Source organism: Coregonus lavaretus, assembly GCF_964263955.1.
Source record: "Coregonus lavaretus genome assembly, chromosome: 2".
NCBI lineage: Eukaryota > Metazoa > Chordata > Actinopteri > Salmoniformes > Salmonidae > Coregonus > Coregonus lavaretus.
The window spans coordinates 46,162,957-46,181,731 of record NC_139989.1 but is presented as its reverse complement, the minus strand read 5'-3'; the positions used below and the strand labels follow the sequence as shown (position 1 = coordinate 46,181,731).

General features: G+C 42.5%; 1 protein-coding gene across 2 annotated transcripts in view; it reads left to right on the top strand.

Annotated features, from left to right (window-relative positions):
* The window catches only part of LOC311100601 (choline transporter-like protein 2), a 28,164-nt gene extending 11,412 nt beyond the window's left edge, over positions 1–16,752 (top strand). For both annotated transcript variants that reach the window (XM_084141522.1, XM_084141521.1), the window contains exons 2-22: positions 9,090–9,138; positions 9,252–9,325; positions 9,495–9,579; positions 9,762–9,846; positions 9,955–10,065; positions 10,315–10,375; positions 10,569–10,695; positions 10,789–10,872; positions 11,021–11,133; positions 11,299–11,430; positions 11,682–11,781; positions 11,949–12,041; positions 12,175–12,259; positions 12,408–12,670; positions 12,773–12,867; positions 13,050–13,153; positions 13,336–13,409; positions 13,509–13,579; positions 13,739–13,827; positions 13,960–14,044; positions 15,843–16,752. In XM_084141522.1, the coding sequence (XP_083997648.1) occupies positions 9,793–9,846; positions 9,955–10,065; positions 10,315–10,375; positions 10,569–10,695; positions 10,789–10,872; positions 11,021–11,133; positions 11,299–11,430; positions 11,682–11,781; positions 11,949–12,041; positions 12,175–12,259; positions 12,408–12,670; positions 12,773–12,867; positions 13,050–13,153; positions 13,336–13,409; positions 13,509–13,579; positions 13,739–13,827; positions 13,960–14,044; positions 15,843–15,949 (1,848 nt within the window). In that variant the 5' untranslated portion in view covers positions 9,090–9,138; positions 9,252–9,325; positions 9,495–9,579; positions 9,762–9,792 and the 3' untranslated portion in view covers positions 15,950–16,752. The remainder of the gene's footprint in view (positions 1–9,089; positions 9,139–9,251; positions 9,326–9,494; positions 9,580–9,761; positions 9,847–9,954; positions 10,066–10,314; positions 10,376–10,568; positions 10,696–10,788; positions 10,873–11,020; positions 11,134–11,298; positions 11,431–11,681; positions 11,782–11,948; positions 12,042–12,174; positions 12,260–12,407; positions 12,671–12,772; positions 12,868–13,049; positions 13,154–13,335; positions 13,410–13,508; positions 13,580–13,738; positions 13,828–13,959; positions 14,045–15,842) is intronic.
* Positions 16,753–18,775: the final 2,023 nt, after the last annotated feature.

Genomic DNA, 18,775 nt, shown 5'->3' with positions numbered 1-18,775 from the left:
TGACTCTCCCAAATGACTGTCAAATTCAGTGTAGTACTCTTAAATGAAAACAATGATGGAGGTGCAGATGTATTGGAATCTGAGCAGTAGGAAACATATTTAGTGATAATCAGGAATGATGTGTTTGTGTGGTTATAAAGAGTGTGATGATTGGTAGACAGAGGACTTATAGAGGCCCTTCATTTTTCTTCTTCATTGTAAGCTCCTTGTGCGTGTGTTTTGCAGTCGAATGAAGTCTTTCTGCATTTCATGGAAATCTGTCAGGGTTTCACATAAGAAGGCGAAGGACAAAAAACATAACTATGGGGAGTTTGACACAGGCTACCACAGTGCAGAAAGGAACAGCCCTCACTTGGTTTTAGATTGTATCGTTTTTGTGTTTATGAAGAAATTGTTTTCAATATCTCCTCCAGCATTGCTCAACATTCCTTTGACCCTGACTCTCCCATGTGCGAATGTTGTAGATGCATTCATACGGTTCTAATTGAGGTTTTCATGGTACAATAGGACTGCCTCAGAAATACACAGTGGGATTTAGGCTGCGATCTAACAAAGCCATGCCCAATTTACATAATGGAGTAATTTCAGGCCAACGTATATCAGGAAACCTCAATAACAGGGACACTGACAGGATCAGAGACATCCTACAACCCTGTGCAGTCTTAGATTATGTGTAATTATAAGACATATTTAGGAGAGTGGTTTGAAACTTGATCCAGAGTCTCTCTGATCTTTATTTCAAGCTCTGGCAAGGTCTAGCTACACTCTTAGAAAAAAGGGTTTCCGAAAGGGTTCTTTGGCTGTCCCCATAGGATAACCCTTTCTGGTTCCAGGTAGAACCCTTTTTAATTCCAGGTAGAATTATTTTGGGTTCCATGTAGAACCCTCTGTGTAAAGGGTTCTACATGGAACTCAAAAGGGTTCTACCTTGGACCAAAAAGGGTTCTTCAAAGGGTTCTTGTATGGGGACAGCTGAATAACCATTTTAGGTTCTAGATGGCACCTTTTTTTTCTAAGAGTGTAGCAATAATGTAGTTTTGTGCTATTCATGAACATTTAAATTTGAGGCCCAGTCCAGCTGTTTTCTATTACAACAGCTGTCATCGTGTTACCACTTCCCACATTGTCACTTTACTCAACAACTGTATTGAATGAACAGGCATCCCACTGGGCACACACTGGTTGAATCAACGTTGTTTCCATGTCATTTAAATGAAATTATGTTGAATCAACATGGAATAGACGTTGAATTGACGTCCGTGCCTAGTGGCATGCCCCTAGGGAAGGAGAAATGTTTCCCCTGCTAGACCCCATTATTGTTTAATCTGCTTGATCACAGTCTGGTCCAAACAGACTCATGTGACTTATTAACCCAGCAGCAGTTACGTTTTTGTTCCAGTCAGACAGCAGACAGCCTGAGTGTTAGAGTAAGTTATTAGGGTAAGTTATTAGGGTCATGGGGCCTGAGGAGAAGAGAAGTTATAGGACTACCCTTGCTGGGACCATCAGGAACCCCCATCTATTTGTGTGCCATGGCCTTCCTCTTTCAGACTGCTAGTATGGCTGTTGGACTTGGCTGCCCTCCCACAGCCTGTCTGGTCTGTCACTTCTGGATGTTTGGAAGGTGAAAAAAACCTATACTCTTTGGAATTCTGCATTGTTTTGTAGATTTCCGTAGCTGAGCCAGAGCAATGAGTAAGGGTTACAAAAATAGAGCACTATTTTGGAAAATGAGATTCATTTAGCAGACTTTTTGAGAATGTAATCGTGATTCCTTTGTCAATGTTATCAAAACGTAGCCAAGTAATCTAATTGACGTTGTCTAATGGGTTGGTGCTGAGGCTCTGGCATCTATCTCTGCTATGAGCACAATGGAGAGAACAACAAAGAGTGTTGAAAACTCACTATGAGGGAAACGGTCACAAATACTGCACCCATCAACACTCTACTACTGCACTTACTGTAATGAGAGACAGACTGAGGAGGGGAAGCTGCTACTATAGCCTACTGTGTTGATAGGACATCATGCTTCTCTTTTCTCAGGGGTATATGGTAGTCGACTCAGGAGAAGTGCATACTGTTTAAGTGCAGTGCTGTTCACCAGTCCCAAACAAAATACATTATTTCTGTTCTCTCCGGATATGTGCATACACACATTCAGCATGATAGTCATAATCTATTGCATAAATGAGCAAGAGTACTTTATATTCTGTAATACAGGCATGGTGGACAGATAAAGAATGTCATGGAAGGTTGACTTTATTTATGGACGTTTTCACTATGAGAGGAGGAGAGGCTAGGGAAGACGGATACTAATGAGGGGAAACTCGACTCAGGAAACACTAGAAAAGTTCCAAAGCAAATACCTGAAGGTCAGGAAAACCAGAAGCAAAACTGCCTTGGACCTTGTGTAGTACACTATACAATGAGCTTTCTTTCCACAAGAGAAACAGTGATACATCAATTTCTTTGTGCAGATTCTTGGGAAACATCTAGCTACAGTAGCGTACCCTAATAAAGTTATTACAACAACTGATGTAGCAAATAACATTTGTCCTGATAGTGAATGTAGTGAAGCTGAGGCCATAGGCACCCCTTTAAGAAAAGATGCATTAATGGATTAAAGCTGACTGGGCCTATGACAGCACACTCCCACTCACCTTGCTTCTCCAACAGCATACCACGTTGTGCTCTTGTTCCTAATGTACTGTTGTTTTTTGTATATATTTTCTCAAGCTTTAAAGTTGTTGTAGAGAAAATGTGACACTGAAATGTGGGAATGTATGTCATACTCCTATTTGTATTCAGTGGAGATCCAACTCTTGCAGGGTGAAATATCCTCCCTGTGCATAACCCATCGAGATGTTGAGACTGTTGCTGATTTGCTATTTTGTGCTGGTAGCTTGTAAACAGTCTGCTACTGTGCTTGTAATAATGGGGCCAGTAGGGTTTTACAGAAAATGAAGACAGAGGGAGCCTTTTCTTTCTCTCACTAACTTGTAATGAATGAAAAATTGGCCCTTACCAGAATGACATAGGCTATCCCATTGGCCAAAACAAGTGACAACACTGCCTGGAAAGAGTACGGGGGGATTCCAACAGAAGCTTCTCATCAATAGCCATTTTCCAGCTCATCATGAAACATACTCAATTTCCCCATAATCTGTCTGTATCATCAGCATACACAGCATCCCGTTGGGTTCAGACAAAGGCAAACTAATTTGAATTGTTATAGAGATTGCTTTTCATTGCTCACTGCTAAAAGTTTTTAAATAAAAATAGTCTAATATCCCCCTAGCGTGCAAACCTAGTTTAAGCAGAGGAAATGGCACAACAGGATGTGGTTATGGATATGTGGATGTCCAGCCAGGCTAGGTGAAACCACCCAATGTAATACAGTCATGTTCCCACAAGAGGGGAGAAAAGACCTATGAATATGACATGCAATAGCTCTGAGAGGACACACCTGGATATAACAGAGAGGAATAGGCGAAGTGAGAGGTTTTACTCAGCCCAAAATATGTCCATGAAAATAAGCCCACGAAGTGAGGTATTTTCTTATGGAGGTCAATGAGAGTGTTGAATTTGGTCAACAAAAAATGTAAGGTTACACTTTATTTTGATAGTCCATCTGTAGATGCTCTATCCAAATAAAGTGTGACCAAATGTAATTACAAATTTGCTACGTGAGGCTTATTTGATCAAATAGAAGTTTCATAATGGTTGGATCGTTAGGAATCTAGGAAAAACAATTGTCGGACAAGAAGAATATAGATTAAGTTCTCCGAATGGACAAGTAAAAAACAATCACGCAAAAATCACAATATCTAATATTAGGTTACTCCGATCAGAATTTGATCAGTGTCCTCCGGATGCAATGTGTTGCACACCGAGTATAATATTGTAGGCCTGCATTGACAGGCGTTGACGGGCCTTTACATCTTGCAGTCGCCAGATGCGTTTTTGAGATCAAAGCGAGCCAAGCCATGTGTGCACATTTGTTGATATTCATTGCTAGTTAGTGAGTTATTTGCCCAGTTATAGCTAATTTTTGGTCAGCAATGAAAATCCTGTAAAAGTAATGGTGTGTGCATCACCTGCGTGCCAGTGGGCTGTTGCCAGAAGAGAGAGAGAGAGACATTTGCGCAGCAGGTAAAATAATGATACACAACAGACTAACTAGATAGCCAATTCAAAACATATTGTGTAGTTTGGTTGGTTAACTCGCTAGTTGGGGTGGGCACCGGTAGGTGTGTGACACTTAAATAAATCATATCAATCATTAACTATTTAGCTATTAGAGCTCCTGAGTGGCGCAGTGGTCTAAGGCACTGCATCGCAGTGCTAACTGTCCCACTAGAGATCCTGGTTCGAATCCAGGCTCTGTCGCAGCCGGCCGCGACCGAGACTCATGGGCGGCGCACAATTGGCCCAGCGTCGTCCAGGGTAGGGGAGGGAATGGCCGGCAGGGATGTAGCTCAGTTGATAGAGCATGGCGTTTGCAACGCCAGGGTTGTGGGTTCGATTCCCATGGGGGGCCAGTATAAAAAAAAAACAAAAAAAACTGTAAGTCGCTCTGGATAAGAGCGTCTGCTAAATGACAAAAATGTAAATGTCATGTCCGATGTCCTAAAATAACTTTCCACCGGCACTCATGTATAATCGCAAATGGCCGACACGCAATTGATAATGGTGCACAGTTGATGAAACCAATGCTGCATACTCTGGTTGTAAAACCGTCTCTCAAGCGCTCAAAATTGGCTAGGATTCTCCTCTTTTCAATACTGGCCATGTAATTCTGACAAAGTTACAAAAATATTCCTACAATATCCTAATTGACAAGTAACTCCTATGCTGTCATGTTCTCCCCTGAACATGGAATATTTTAACCTTATAAATAGATAATCATCTTAGTTAGCTACCTCATCCACCTTAGCCATTTGATCCCTGGTTCATTGAATGAGGGAATTATTTTATAAAGACATAAAAAGTATTTGGTTGTAATTGTAATGTTGCAGGGGGCCCATCCATCCTCCAGGAGATTACAGGAGAGCTACTGGGTGTGCAGGCTTTTGCTCCAGCCCTGCTCGAACACACCACATTGTAAAAAATCAGCTGCTCAACAGGACCTTGATAAGCTAACTGGTGTGTTTGAGAAGGGTTAGATCAAAAGCCTGCAGCTTTCGGACAAGTAAAATATCTGTCCTACTTGGCTAAAAGCTATGTCAAGCCCTGATGGATTTAGCCATTGAGGGCTTCCACCATTTTTAAGTAGTCAACTGGGTGGGGATTCCTATGAGTTGGAAGCAATCAGCCAATGAAGAAGAAGAAAATGTACTACTTTAAAATGTAGATGCCATGCTGTCAGAGACACTATAATGGCACAGATACAAAGATGAGTCCTCTATCTATCTCTATGGCTTGTTGTTCACACGCTTATCTGCCCTCTCATTGGCTAGAATGATCCCTCTTCCTGCCTGCCTTCCATCTTTGAGGACATGTATTTCCATTGTTAGAGCGGTCACATGTCTATCTTGTCAATATAATAGACAATTTTTGGCTATAATGAACCGCCTAACGAGCAGCTTTGAATTAAATGCACCTTGTGTATAATCCATTGGGCAGAGGTGCGTTCAGTTTGCTTGAATGTTTGCTAAGCTGCAGAATGGTTTGTACTGAATTACACATTTCCCCAAAACGTTCTTGAACAGACTTTGAGGTACATTTGCTCCCGTTTGGTGGGTGTGGCGAGTCGTGCCTTGACGCAATGAGTGACATATTTAAAGGGCAGAGGCCATGATATAGCGTTCCCCAACCGACAATCCAACCCCCCTTTTCACCTGGTCGTTCAGTACATCACCGTTTCTGTTCAATTGAATATTCCAGGACATAAAAACATACTGAACGCAGCCCTGGTGTGACAATAATTTTTCAAACATAGAAGAAGTGAAGGTTAGAAATAAGTAAATAAGGCTGCATTTACACATTTGTCAAAAGGCCAATTAGTGGAAAAAATATCAGAATTGGGCTGGCTGTGTAAATGCAGCTTAAGATAGCTCTAGAAGTTAAATAAGGTATCAAAATATAGCTTTGTGTTCATTTGACAGTCAAAATAGCTTCAGGGGTGGAGATCTTGATTAATGCGCTCATCTATCCAGTATTATAACCAGCACACCTGAGTCTCATCAGCCTCCAGGGCACACAATTGGAAGCAAGCAAGGCTAGCAAACAGCTTTTTTGTTTTTCTCCCAAACACATGCTTTTGATCACTCCTGTGTTGTTTGCTTGGGATCCGCAAAGATATCCAGCAGCTCTTTCACAGAGGGGGGAGGGGAGAGTTAGTGTAGTGAAAAACAAGGAATTGTTTCCACCCATTTTGCCTCAGTTGTGCTCCACCCTTCCCTGTAGGTGAGCTACCTGACCAAACTCTGGGGAGAGAGCGTGAAAGAGGTAGAGAAAGCCAGGAACAAAGGCAGAGAGTGAGAGAGACAGACAAAAAGAGGTCTGTGTGGAGGGAAAGGGGAAGAGAAAGAGAGAAATGAACAGGTGGACCAGAGATCTGAGCTAGGCAGCTGTTGGGGGGTGGGAAACAGTGGGTGGACTCTGAGGAACAGGGGTGTGCTCAGAGCTGTTGCAGACAGGTCGGACAAGTTTTTCCCCACAATACCTGTCTTTCTCACACACACATTTTAAACACACCAGTTGGCAGGAAAAGGAAGTGAAGTAAAAAAGGGCTGAAGAAGAAGAGGGCGAGTTTTCCGCTCATTTATAAGTTGACTACCAGAAAGGAATTTAAAGATGCCTGAGGAGCAACCCTATTATGGAAAGCATGGTAACTTCTAATTCCTCAACCTTGGTTTTAGTTTCACTAGAGTTTGTGGTTTACCTTTTTCAACCATATGAAAACCTGTTTGTGTCTTTTATGATGGCTGGTTTGGTTGTAGCTTAAGTTTGTTCTTGAAGTGGGATAGAACTTTTGTCACTGCTGGAATTTTCTAACGAATCTGTCAGTTGGAGCTTGTTAAAAGGTGGTGTAATTTGTCTCTGGAGAAGAGCGGCACTAGGTGAAACTAGAGCTCTGGTATCGGCATTATGACAACATGGCTGAGAATGGGTGTGGGTTAAACCTGCTGATTTATACAGGTGTGTAGAGAAATGCAAGCAAACATTGTATCAGAATGTTTTCTCTCATTTATCACATGCTGCTGCACTGTGTATATATAAAGACTGGACTGAAAAATTGGCAGGAAACATTATTTGTTTTCAGCCCTGATAAAATATAAATTAATGTCAGCCATTGTTGTTTTGGGCAAATGTTTCCACACTTTGCTCCAGTCTACCTCCCCCTGCAAGCTGTCTCCACCATGTCTTTCAAGGGCACCTCAGGCTGATTATGCCCATTTAACACTAACATCCAGACTCTGTATCTCTGTACCTAAGACCTGCTGTGTCCAGTGGATTTATGTTCTCTGGGGGCAGGTCCACTATAATGCATGCTGCAATAGCACCCTGACCACTGCTCTGCATTATTAATGGCCGCCATGCTGAACGTCATACTCTATAGTCTCTAGCCTAGACCCAGTGGTTCAGCCTTCTTCTTAAGACTGTGATTATTGATGTTATGTGAGGTTGAGATTCACTATGGCTCAACTTGAGTACTTCTGACTGATTATGATAACCGTATCCTTTTCTTTCTCATCTAGGCCTAAATGTAGTTGACAATGTCTCCTTTTGGTCGTCTGAGGATTTAGAACTGGCAATGAGTGCATGATGTTTGATCATGAAATATCCACTCCCTCCTTGTACAGTAACCATAGTTAACCTTGATCTATGTGGGCTGATAGCAGATGCAGAGAGTGTACTGTCTCTGCTCCACCCAGTCAGCTCCTCCTTACCCCCTTTGGATCCCCAGGGTTCAGATCCAGGTTACACATTATATTGGGTGTGCCTGTATGAAAGGGGTATATTGTTCAATGGTTTATAGCCTAGTTTAATTTGGGGGATGTTATCAAGTTAAATCATGAAACATTAACAAGAACAAACTTTTTTTACCATACTTTTCATGTCATTAATCAACATTTACCTTTTAAGAAGTAATCAATACTGATGAAAAGGGTAATCTGTCATTTGTGTATCTTATATCCTCGGAAATCAAATGTAGCATTGGCTGAAGGAGACATACACACATTCACACTCACCACACATGCTGCTGCTACTGTCTATTATCTATCCTATTGCCTAGTCACTTTACTCCTACCTATATGTAGATCACAGGAGGCTGCTGAGGGGAGGACGGCTCATAATAATGTCCGTAATGGAGCAAATGGAATGGCATCAAACACATCGAAAGCATGTTTGATGTATTTGATACCATTCCACGTATTCCATTCCAGCCCGTCCTCCCCAATTAAGGTGCCACCAACCACCTGTGATGTAGATGGCTACCTCCATTACCTGGTACCCCTGCACATCAACTCGGTAGTGGTACATCCTGTATATAACAATGTTATCTTTTACTCGTTATTGTTATTGGGTATTCACTGTGTATGTATTCCTCGTTTCACCATTTCTATGTGTTAATTTTTTAAATGTTTTATCTTAACTCTTCATTGTTGGAAAAGGACCCCCAAGTAAGCATTTCACTGTTAGTCTACACCTGTTGTTTATGAAGCATGTGACAAATAAAATGTGATTTGATTGAATAGGTTGTGCCCACACAGTAGAGTCACTGACCTCTGGTGGCTGTGGTACTGCAGGTTCTCATGTTTTAGAAGGGCTGCCTAGTCACTACAAAGGAATTAGTTGGGTTGCCAGGCGTGTCTACTCTGAGGGAAAAGTAATCTGACAAACAGTAAATGGAGCAGAATGTCGATGCGTGGGCAATCCACTCTGTTTACCCCATGAAGTATATAACTAGGAGCCAGACTCCCTCACATGGAACAGTGTCTAGGTGCAAAGTGCATCTTGGATATTACATTTCTTCTGACAGCCCTGCAATGATACCAGTGTGTACACTTTCATTCAACTTCTACGCTGCAATCCATTTACCATCTGAAATGGTATTCCTACTGTGTGTTCTTTCCATCTAGGTGAACCAAGAAAGCATGACCCCACCTTCAAAGGCCCCATCTATAACAGGTGAGAGAGGATTGCCAGTTCATCCACAGCATGTAGTCAGGATGGCACATAATTCGCATCTAAAAACTACTGGTCCCATAACGTTTCCATATCTCCCTCTCTCTTTACTCTAGGGGCTGCACTGATATTGTATGCTGCATCCTCTTCATTATTTGCATACTGGGCTACGTTGCAGTGGGAATTATTGGTAAGTGAATGTGTCCTGTAGGCACAAACAAGCTAACCTGACCCCATATTAAGGACTTGGGTATACCCTGAGTGCTGGTCAGAGTGCTGGTCACCTAAAGCATGTCTGAGAGTGTCTGTGTGTTAGAGATGTCTGTATCATTGTTGTTGATGGTTCCCTTCTCCCCTAGCCTGGTCCCAGGGAGACCCCAGGAAGGTGATCTACCCCACGGACAGCAGAGGACAGTTCTGTGGGCAGGCAGGCACTCCTCTGGAGTAAGTTCGGCCCTCACCATTCATACAGTGGAATACATAACACACAAATAATCACTAACACTCACATGTGTTGTGTGTTGGTTGTCTCAATCATTCCACCCTGGTCATTCACTCTCTTTAAACCTGTCTTACCCAACACTGCTCTTGTGTTCTCTGAACAACTGGTTGTGTGTGTATTGTAGGAAGAAGCCCCTGCTGTTCTACTTCAACATCATGAAGTGTGCCAGTCCCATGGTGCTGCTGGAGTTCCAGTGCCCAACCACACAGGTGACCTGAACCTCTGTTGGTTTTCAGTTGATACATTCTTGAACACCATGTTATTTATGTATGCACTTGTATTATCTTGTCTCATTGTGACATTTCTTTTGCCATCAGATGTGTGTGGAGAAATGCCCTGATAAGTTCATGACGCTCCTCAAGGCCTACACCAATAAAGAGGACTTTAAGTATTATAAGAACTTCTGCAAGGAGGGTCTAGAGGGGCTGGTGAGTAGCATGTGAAGAGGAAACTGAGCTAGGTGGTATAGTAGTTTTCCAAAATCAACATGGCTGACAATGTCAAGATTCCTTGGTTTCCAATGTCACTAAAATGTCAAGAATGTGATGATGTGTTTTGTTCTACAAAAATAATTGTGTGCCCAGTGGCAGTTTTAGTATGAACAATTAAAACTTTGAATATACATTGCTGCACCAATGGTTGAGATACTAAGTGCTGGTTGTTCATGTGTGTTTTAGACTGTAACACAGATCCTGAGTTCTGGCCTGTGTCCTGCCATGCTGATGCCAAGTAAACCCTGTAAGTACGGCTCTATCCTGTTTACCTGCCCGTCTTCCAGACCTCTGTTCCTCTGAGTTGAACTCCCCAACCCTCCATCTAACCAGCCCATCCTCCCCATTTCCGGAATTCTAAAAAAGTGAAAGACATTGTTTTAGCTGCTCTCCCTCATTGTCCTGTGTCTTCTCCTTCACCACCATTCCCCTTCCTCCAGTCACCCGCAGGTGCTTCCCTGCCCTGGGCCAGAAGAAGGGAGGGGAGATCACTGTGGGAAATAACTCCAAGTTTGATGATGGGGAGGGGAACATTAGAGATGCCAAAGATCTGGTGGCAGGGGTCAAGTGAGTCCACAGATAAACCTAATTTGCATAATGTTTTCCTTTGATGGGTGCTAGTGCTACAATCAGTGTTGGTCACTGTATTGTCTTCTATAGGAATGCCACAGTGGTCATTGAGGCTCGACAAGTGGCCATGAAGATCTTTGAGGATTACACCCAGTCCTGGTACTGGATCCTAATGTAAGTCAGCATCTTCTCTTTGACACTATTGTGCAGTAATACGTTCACACTGGTCATTTACCACGCAGTCAACTGAATTCCAAAGCACTTGATACAGCGACGAGTCCGTAACGTAGCCACTTAAGTCTGTCTTTGTGTCGGTGTTCAGAGGGTTGGTGATTGCCATGCTCGTCAGTCTCCTCTTCATCATCCTCCTGCGCTACCTGGCAGGGATCATGGTGTGGGTCATGATCGTCATGGTGATTCTGGTCATTGGATACGGTAAAGACCAGTTAAACAGAAGGGTCATTTTGAGTTGTTTCTTAATGTTCAAATCTCTATATAAAGTCTCTATAATCAACAAAGCCATCACCTGTGTCCCTTTCCCACCTCCCTATCTAAATGCTGTACTTCCCTCTTGTGGCCATGCTCTGTATTGCACCATAGGCATCTTCCACTGCTCCATGGAGTATGTTAGCCTGAAGTCAGAGGCAGGCTCTAATGTCACTCTAAAGGACCTGGGCTTCCAGACAGACTTCTCAGTGTACCTGCATATCAGACAGACATGGCTGGCCTTCAGTAAGTCTCCCCACTTACCTCCTCTCAACCTTACAGCAAGTGTGGCTCAGGAGGGATACAACTGGACCAATACATTAGTTATACTGTATATCACGAAGCAGGATCAATGTTAGCCAGGTAACTTTTCTAAACCCTTAGATATAATGCATTGCAGTGTTATCGCAAGCATAAACTGCTACTAAGGACCCCTAAATGGCTGTGACTGAATTCTCCATTTGTTTTTATGCTTTTTCTCCCTCCTGTTCTCTTAGTTATTATTCTGGCCATTGTGGAGATCATCATCATTTTGCTGCTTATCTTCCTCAGGAATAGAATCCTCATCGCCATCGCTCTCATCAAAGAAGCCAGCAGGTCAGGAAACGGGGGGGGGGGGGGGCTCTCTGCACTTACAGCCTCTTCTGATGAGATTGTATGGGAAACGGATCAATGAAGGCTAGATCATTGTGGTCAAAAGGGATGTAATTCATAGATGTTGGATAAGACATTTGTAGTCCTAAACTGTGATGTTTGGTTTACAGGGCCATTGGGCATGTGATGTCAGCCCTGTTTTACCCGTTGTTCACCTTTGCCCTTCTGTCCATGGTCATCGCCTACTGGGCTGTCACCGCTGTGTATCCTTCATGTTTGGAAGAAATGACTCATAGGCTTAAATAACTCAACATGCTCTTCTGAATGATGGATGTGTATTTGCTGGGATTTGTAGTTCTCTGGGTCATATTGTAGTCCTTGACAGTCTCTGGCCAGGTTCCTGTCCACCTCCAATCAGCCCATTTATAAGGTGTTCAATGAGACGGCCTGCGATCACTCCAGGAAAATCTGCGAGCCAGCTGTGAGTCCTGCTTTTCTGTTAGCCAATGCAATATGTCACCATCTAACAATTTGATCTTAATTGAAGAGACCTTGAACCATTGGATCATCACCATGATAAAAATGTATAGAATGTCAACTGTTGATTCTTCTCCCTCGGTCTCCTCCAGAACTTCAGCACCTCCAGTATGAAGGCTGAATGCCCAGATTCTAAGTGTCTGTTTGCCTTCTACGGTGGAGAGACGGTCTACCACAAGTACCTGATCGGCCTGCAGTTCTACAACGTCTTCCTGTTCTTCTGGTGTGCCAACTTTGTGACGGCTCTGGGTCAGATGACCCTGGCTGGGGCCTTTGCCTCCTACTACTGGGCCTTTGTCAAGCCTGACGACATGCCTGCCTTCCCTGTCTTCTCTTCCCTTGGCAGATCACTCAGGTGTGTGTGACTGTTTACGTTCCTGTTCCTAACCAAGTTGGGTGTTCAGATATGTACATGTTGCATATCTTGTTAGTGACATCTCCTCATCTCCCTACTCAGGTATCACACAGGTTCCCTGGCGTTTGGCTCTCTCATCCTCTCCATCGTCCAGATCATCAGGGTTCTGCTGGAGTACATTGACCACAAGCTCCAAGGTGAGGCATTGATACTGTATTTTTATTTTTTATTTTAGATACTTTATTAGCAGTATGTTGATATTAACACACAGCTATCATTGTATACACTCATCATACTATACACTAGTTGTATGAATGCTGTTTTTGTACTTGTGTTGGCTCTGATTGGTTCTGCCCTACTGTGTTATTCTCCCCTAAAGGAACCCAAAATAAGTGCACTAAGTTCCTGCTGTGCTGTCTCAAGTGCTGCTTCTGGTGCCTGGAGAAATTCATCAAGTTCATCAACAGAAACGCCTACATTATGGTGCGTGTACCAGCTGTTTGTGTTCACCTGCTATGCCCAATGTCATCCAGTTAAATGCATGTAATATCGGATATAATTAATTGTAGATGAGCTTTGTCACCTGGATCATCTGTAACCTTTTTAACTGTGGGAAAATGTTTGGTTTGTGCTTGATTATGAATTTGAGTGTCTGCTGCCTATAGGTGGCGATATATGGCAAGAACTTCTGCACGTCTGCCAAAGATGCCTTCTTCCTCCTCATGAGGAACATGATCAGGTGAGTGAGTGTGCCGTCTATTAATGTTTGTGTGTTGACTTAATGAATGTAACAAATGGACTATGATCCATCACAACGCATCACTGTTTGAACTTGCAGGGTTGCCGTCCTGGACAAGGTGACAGACTTCCTGTTGTTCCTGGGCAAACTCCTCATCGTTGGCCTTGTGGGTAAGTGAGTCTGTTTCTACAGGAAACATGATGAACAATAACACACTCAGTAGGGCCAGTCTTCTAGTGATTGTATTTAGTTTGATTACGTCTCACTGTTGACAACCAGTTGTGCTATTGGATGTGTGTCTGAGACAACTCTTCCCTCCTGTTTCCCAGGAATCTTTGCTTTCTTCTTCTTCTCTGGGAGGGTGAAGGCCTTTGAGAACACAGCCCCCAACCTCCACTACTACTGGGTCCCCATCCTGGTGAGTAGCATAGCCATGCTCAGGGTCTGCTGGGTTATGTACAAAGACATGTAGTTTAATCTATCCTCTAAATGTAGCTGAGTGTAACCTGTGTTGTGTATAGTAATGGTTGGAGTGTGTTTGTCTCCTCAGACGGTGGTGGTTGGTTCCTACCTTATTGCCCACGGCTTCTTCAGCGTGTACGCCATGTGTGTGGACACACTCTTCCTCTGCTTCTGTGAGTAACAGTAGAACCATCCCCCTCTTGCGTTACGCATTGTAATTCGCCCACAAACACAAGGTACCAGTGGTGAGAAGGTAAAGTGTTATGAGTGTACAGATTATGGTGTGCACAGTATACTCAGGAAATGGCTGCCTCGTGTTGGCAACTCTTTTACATCTCAAAGCTTTACTAAATGGCACGTTTTTTTGTGTGAAGTCAAGATGTCCCAATGTGTCTAAAGGTCATGTTGTCATGAAACGCCCTCATCTCCCTTTCTTCATTAACTCTTTCACTGCTAATGGTGTTGGGCTGCCACTAATTATCAATTGCATGATGATATTCTGGTTTTCTTCATAATGCGTTATTGATCCTAACCTAGCTATCTATGACTAGTGTTAACTTGCTTGTTGCAGGCATTGGGAAAGGTTGGGTGTTGATCTATTAAAATGTAAATGGGTGCTTTTGCTGGGAATTTGGACTGACTTTCTCTCCTTCTCTCCCTTTTCAATTCATATTGTTTTCCTCCATCTCCCTTACTAATGCCACCCTTCACCTTCATCCTGTTTTCCAATCAACAATCCCTTGACCCCATTTAACACACACAGGCGAAGACCTGGAGAGAAATGATGGCTCTCCGGCAAGACCGTATTACATGTCAGCTTCGCTCAATGACATTCTGTTGGAGAACAAGGCTGTGGAAGAGAGAGGGGAGCCAACCCAGTCCTCACCACATCAGCCAGACGACCAAGACGTCCAGCTGAAACAATAGCAGCCTCAGATGCAGGAGAAGGACGAGGAAGTTTAGGAGTAGTCGTAGCAAAGACACTGTGGACGAGATCTCCAACTCCACCTGCAGATCTGTCTTGTAGAAATGGGCATGCTACTGTTCATGATTGGTAGATTGACATCAAAGCCTGAATTTGGACAACAGTCAACTGCTTGACCAGTGTCTTTGCTTCTCCCTATATATATAGTGTGGTATTGTGCTCTTAATGGCTGGAGTTGGCAAATGATAGTTGTTTCATTGACTTGGAAAAAAGAGACCGAACCATAACAAACTATTCTAGGGATTCCACTGATGTTTTTGTGAACCTGTTGCAGTTCTGACGTTGATTTCCTGCTAGAAGGGAAACCCTGTCGGCCATAGGAAACAATGTGCCTAATTGACTAACTATCTGTTTTGGTCTGATGTATTGAACCTCCTACAGATATCACATTGTTTACAGTTAAAGTAGTCAAAAGATGGTGCTCTGCAATGCTACCACCATGTGAGGGAAGCGGCTCCATTTGTTCTGTAAAGCAATGCAAACAGATCCCTCATTGCCTTGAAATGTGTGCCTGTCAGCAAGGTCTGTTTGATGCACTGTCCTGGAGACTGACTCCTAGGCTCTATGAGCATTGACTGAATGCAGGATCTCTTTTCTCTCCCTTTATTCTGCTATTATGCATGTTGGTAGTATGTCTGCTATTGATTAAAGCTACCAGTCTTTCTGTTATTTGACTTTCCCCTTCACTCTTTCTGCATTGTATTGGTGTTGATGGGGAAACAAGCTAAGGTAACTAACTTCCTTTTGCTTTTGACTAGGCAAGCTTTACCAATTCTGTCAAAAGCAGGTCAATTAGATGTTTTGTAGGATTACATGTTAAATGACTTAAAGCACTTCTGTTTAACTTGGTGTTATCTTTGAAGCTTTGCTAATGCATTCATTGCAAGTTGGTTCTGATCTGGCTTGGAAATGTAACAATGTTTAAGTTCTCTTCTTTTGAAATCATTTCATAATTCTTTCTCATGACGTTTTCCTTGATTCTTCAGTGGAGGACCTGGAGAGGAACGATGGCAGTTCAGAGAGACCCTACCTGATGTCTGACCGCCTCCTCAAAATCCTGAAGAAGAAGAACAAGCCTGAACCAGCAGAGTAGAGCTCTCCCTATTGTGTGGATGAGGGCAAAAGCTCTGGTGTGTAATTGTGTATTGGAGTATGCCTTAAAGACTTGGTTGTCCAAGGACCTCATGCTGTCACTCATCCAGTACCTATGTGGCAATCTGTTGTGACAGAAGTCCAAACAATCGCTGCCGTCCTCTGTGGTCGAGTGAGGCGTATAAATCCCAAATTGAATTTTAATGCTGCATGCAGAGTGCTTCTTACAAGGACGTTTTTCCATTTTCATTCAGGTATTTGGTTTGGACTAAATAATCGTTTTAGTGTTTATTTGTAAGTATATTTTGATGACCTCATTTTCGAAAACCGGCAACCAAATGTGTTTTTTATTGAATATAGTTCTACGTTTACTATAATCAGACCAGCTGTAAGCCAATATGTTATGAGCATGCTTTGTTATGAATATTATTTGGAGTGTGTTACATGAAGGTGAGCACAGAACTTATCTATTAAGTAAAGTATTTTTATACATTTAGATGAAGCAGCACTTTTGTATGTAACCTATGCAATTATTTTAATTGTTGCAATATTTTCTCCGCTTTGTCATTACCAAAGCCATTAATACAGTACTGTTTGTAGCCCCTTTTGAACATGCTGTTAATCATGCCCTAGTAAACATCAAAGCTTGCTCTTGGTTATAATTGCCAGGGAATGAGTGGTAAAGGTATGAAATAAGATGGTGTGAGCCACAGTGAAGCTGAAAGCGGGGGGAATATGGTTTGTGGATCTGTTTTAAGTGCCTGTGGAGTTCTGAAACTTAAATAAAAAGTGTTTTGTACATGAGTCCTATGTGTGACTATGCCTGCCAGGGCAGATATGATTATTTAACTACAGAGTCCGTTATAAACAGTTTTTTAATGGTCAACTGTGGACCATCACGGCTCTCTGAATGACACAAGTAAAGCATCTATGTACAGAATGAACTGTTCTACAGACAATCATCAATTATATGTCATTGAAAGAACAGCTCAGAATAGCTCATTCTGCAGAAGGTGACAGTGATAAGGCATCTCCATACCTCTCTCAGTCCCAATGCTGGCTCTGTGTCAGTAGGTGCTTATTCACCTACTCATCTGGCTAAGAACCATTATGATCCAAGAGTCATAATCCAAGCATGACTGACTTTGTCTTGGCATTGTTCCAACAGGACGTTACATAAAACGTATACTGGTAGCATTTTTCAGTCAGTACAATTGAGTCATTGTATAACATATTAGAGATGACTCGAGATCAGGCTTTCGGGCATATGTTCAGGAATATGTTCAGTGACCTCACTTAGGCTTGTGATTATTTAGGTCATAACCTATGGACGTCTGTGGTTCCTCCATGGGACTCTATGATAGAACTGTGGCTGTATCCTGGTTCAAATACGTTTCTGTGAGGTGATGACAGAGCCAGTACACCTTCTCAGCTCACGCAATTCAGGAAATAACTTGATCCTATCCACTCTTAGAAAAAATGGTTCCAAAAGGGTTCTTCTGCTGTCCCCATAGGATAACCCTTTTTGTACATGGAACCCAAAATGGTTATACCTAGAACCTTTTAAGTTCTGGATAGCACCTTTTTCTTCTAAGAGTGTAGCCTAAAATATGCATTCATAAATGCCTGAATAATGCAAAATTGAATCTAATAGGTAGCCAATCTAAGTAGGAATCTAATAAGTAGGCCATTTATTGTGCCATCTATTGAAGTATTTTCATGAAAGGCCTTTGTGTAACAATATTTTGTAACCTACTATGAAAGGTCATCCCTTTTCAGTCCCTTTATTCCCACATTGAGTCTTCCCTCTGGTGCTCTGGTACGTCACGCTAGTCTTACAGCAAAATAATGGGGTGTTTAGTGCGTAAGAGGAGGACGCTTCCCCCAGAGGCAACTCAGTTTAATAGGGACAAAACTCCATCATTGTAATATAAATGATACTATTATTTTTCTCAACCCCTTTACTGAAAACGTAATCAAGTAGTCCAGTTTCTATTGGCTGGCTGGACCACATGATCGTATCACAGTGGCTTTTAAGTAACAACTAAGTGTGTATCTTTTTTGGAATCAAACAGGGTAACAATGACGGCGGGATGCTGGTGGCGGTGTGCGTCAGCACTGCAAAGGTCTGAGTCAATGACGGTATTATGGATTCCTCTCATTCTTGTCCCAGTGGACCTAGAGCGCTACAGGGTCATTATCAGTAGAGGTACAGGCCTTGAGACAGTCTGGCATGCACTGAATGTGGTGGCATCATGGTCTGGCTGCTTCAGAAATGTCAAGTGCCTGATGATGCTATTTAGGATTATATATAAAGGATTATTCCATGCAAAAATGCCACTGTTGGCTAGCACTTCCTTATACAAAATGCTTAGAGATTTTATCAAATGGCATTCAGTATGAAGTGATCTTAGTAATGTGTAAACTAGGAGTAATATTTAGTTTAGCTTGTGTCATAGTAAACATTGCAAGCTTCACTTTCAACAATCAGACTGCTAGCCATGCTGATGTGATCAACCACCAGACAATATCAGACATGCCACAGAATGCCAACAGGGAGGAGAGAAAGGATTCACTTTCTGTGTAATCATGACGAATGTTCAGACCGGTATTCAGCATGCAGTGTGACTCAAGCAGGCATGACATTGACAGCAAGTTGAGTGTCTCTTAGATAAATTACTGCTGAATGAAGTCAACTTTTTTTGCATGTAAACAGTGGCACGTGTAGAGGATCTTAAATGATGAATTTAGACAAAATAAAACGATACATTTATTTCCCATTCATTAAGGATTGAGACATTCTGCAGCTTAATCTGCACGATGGCAT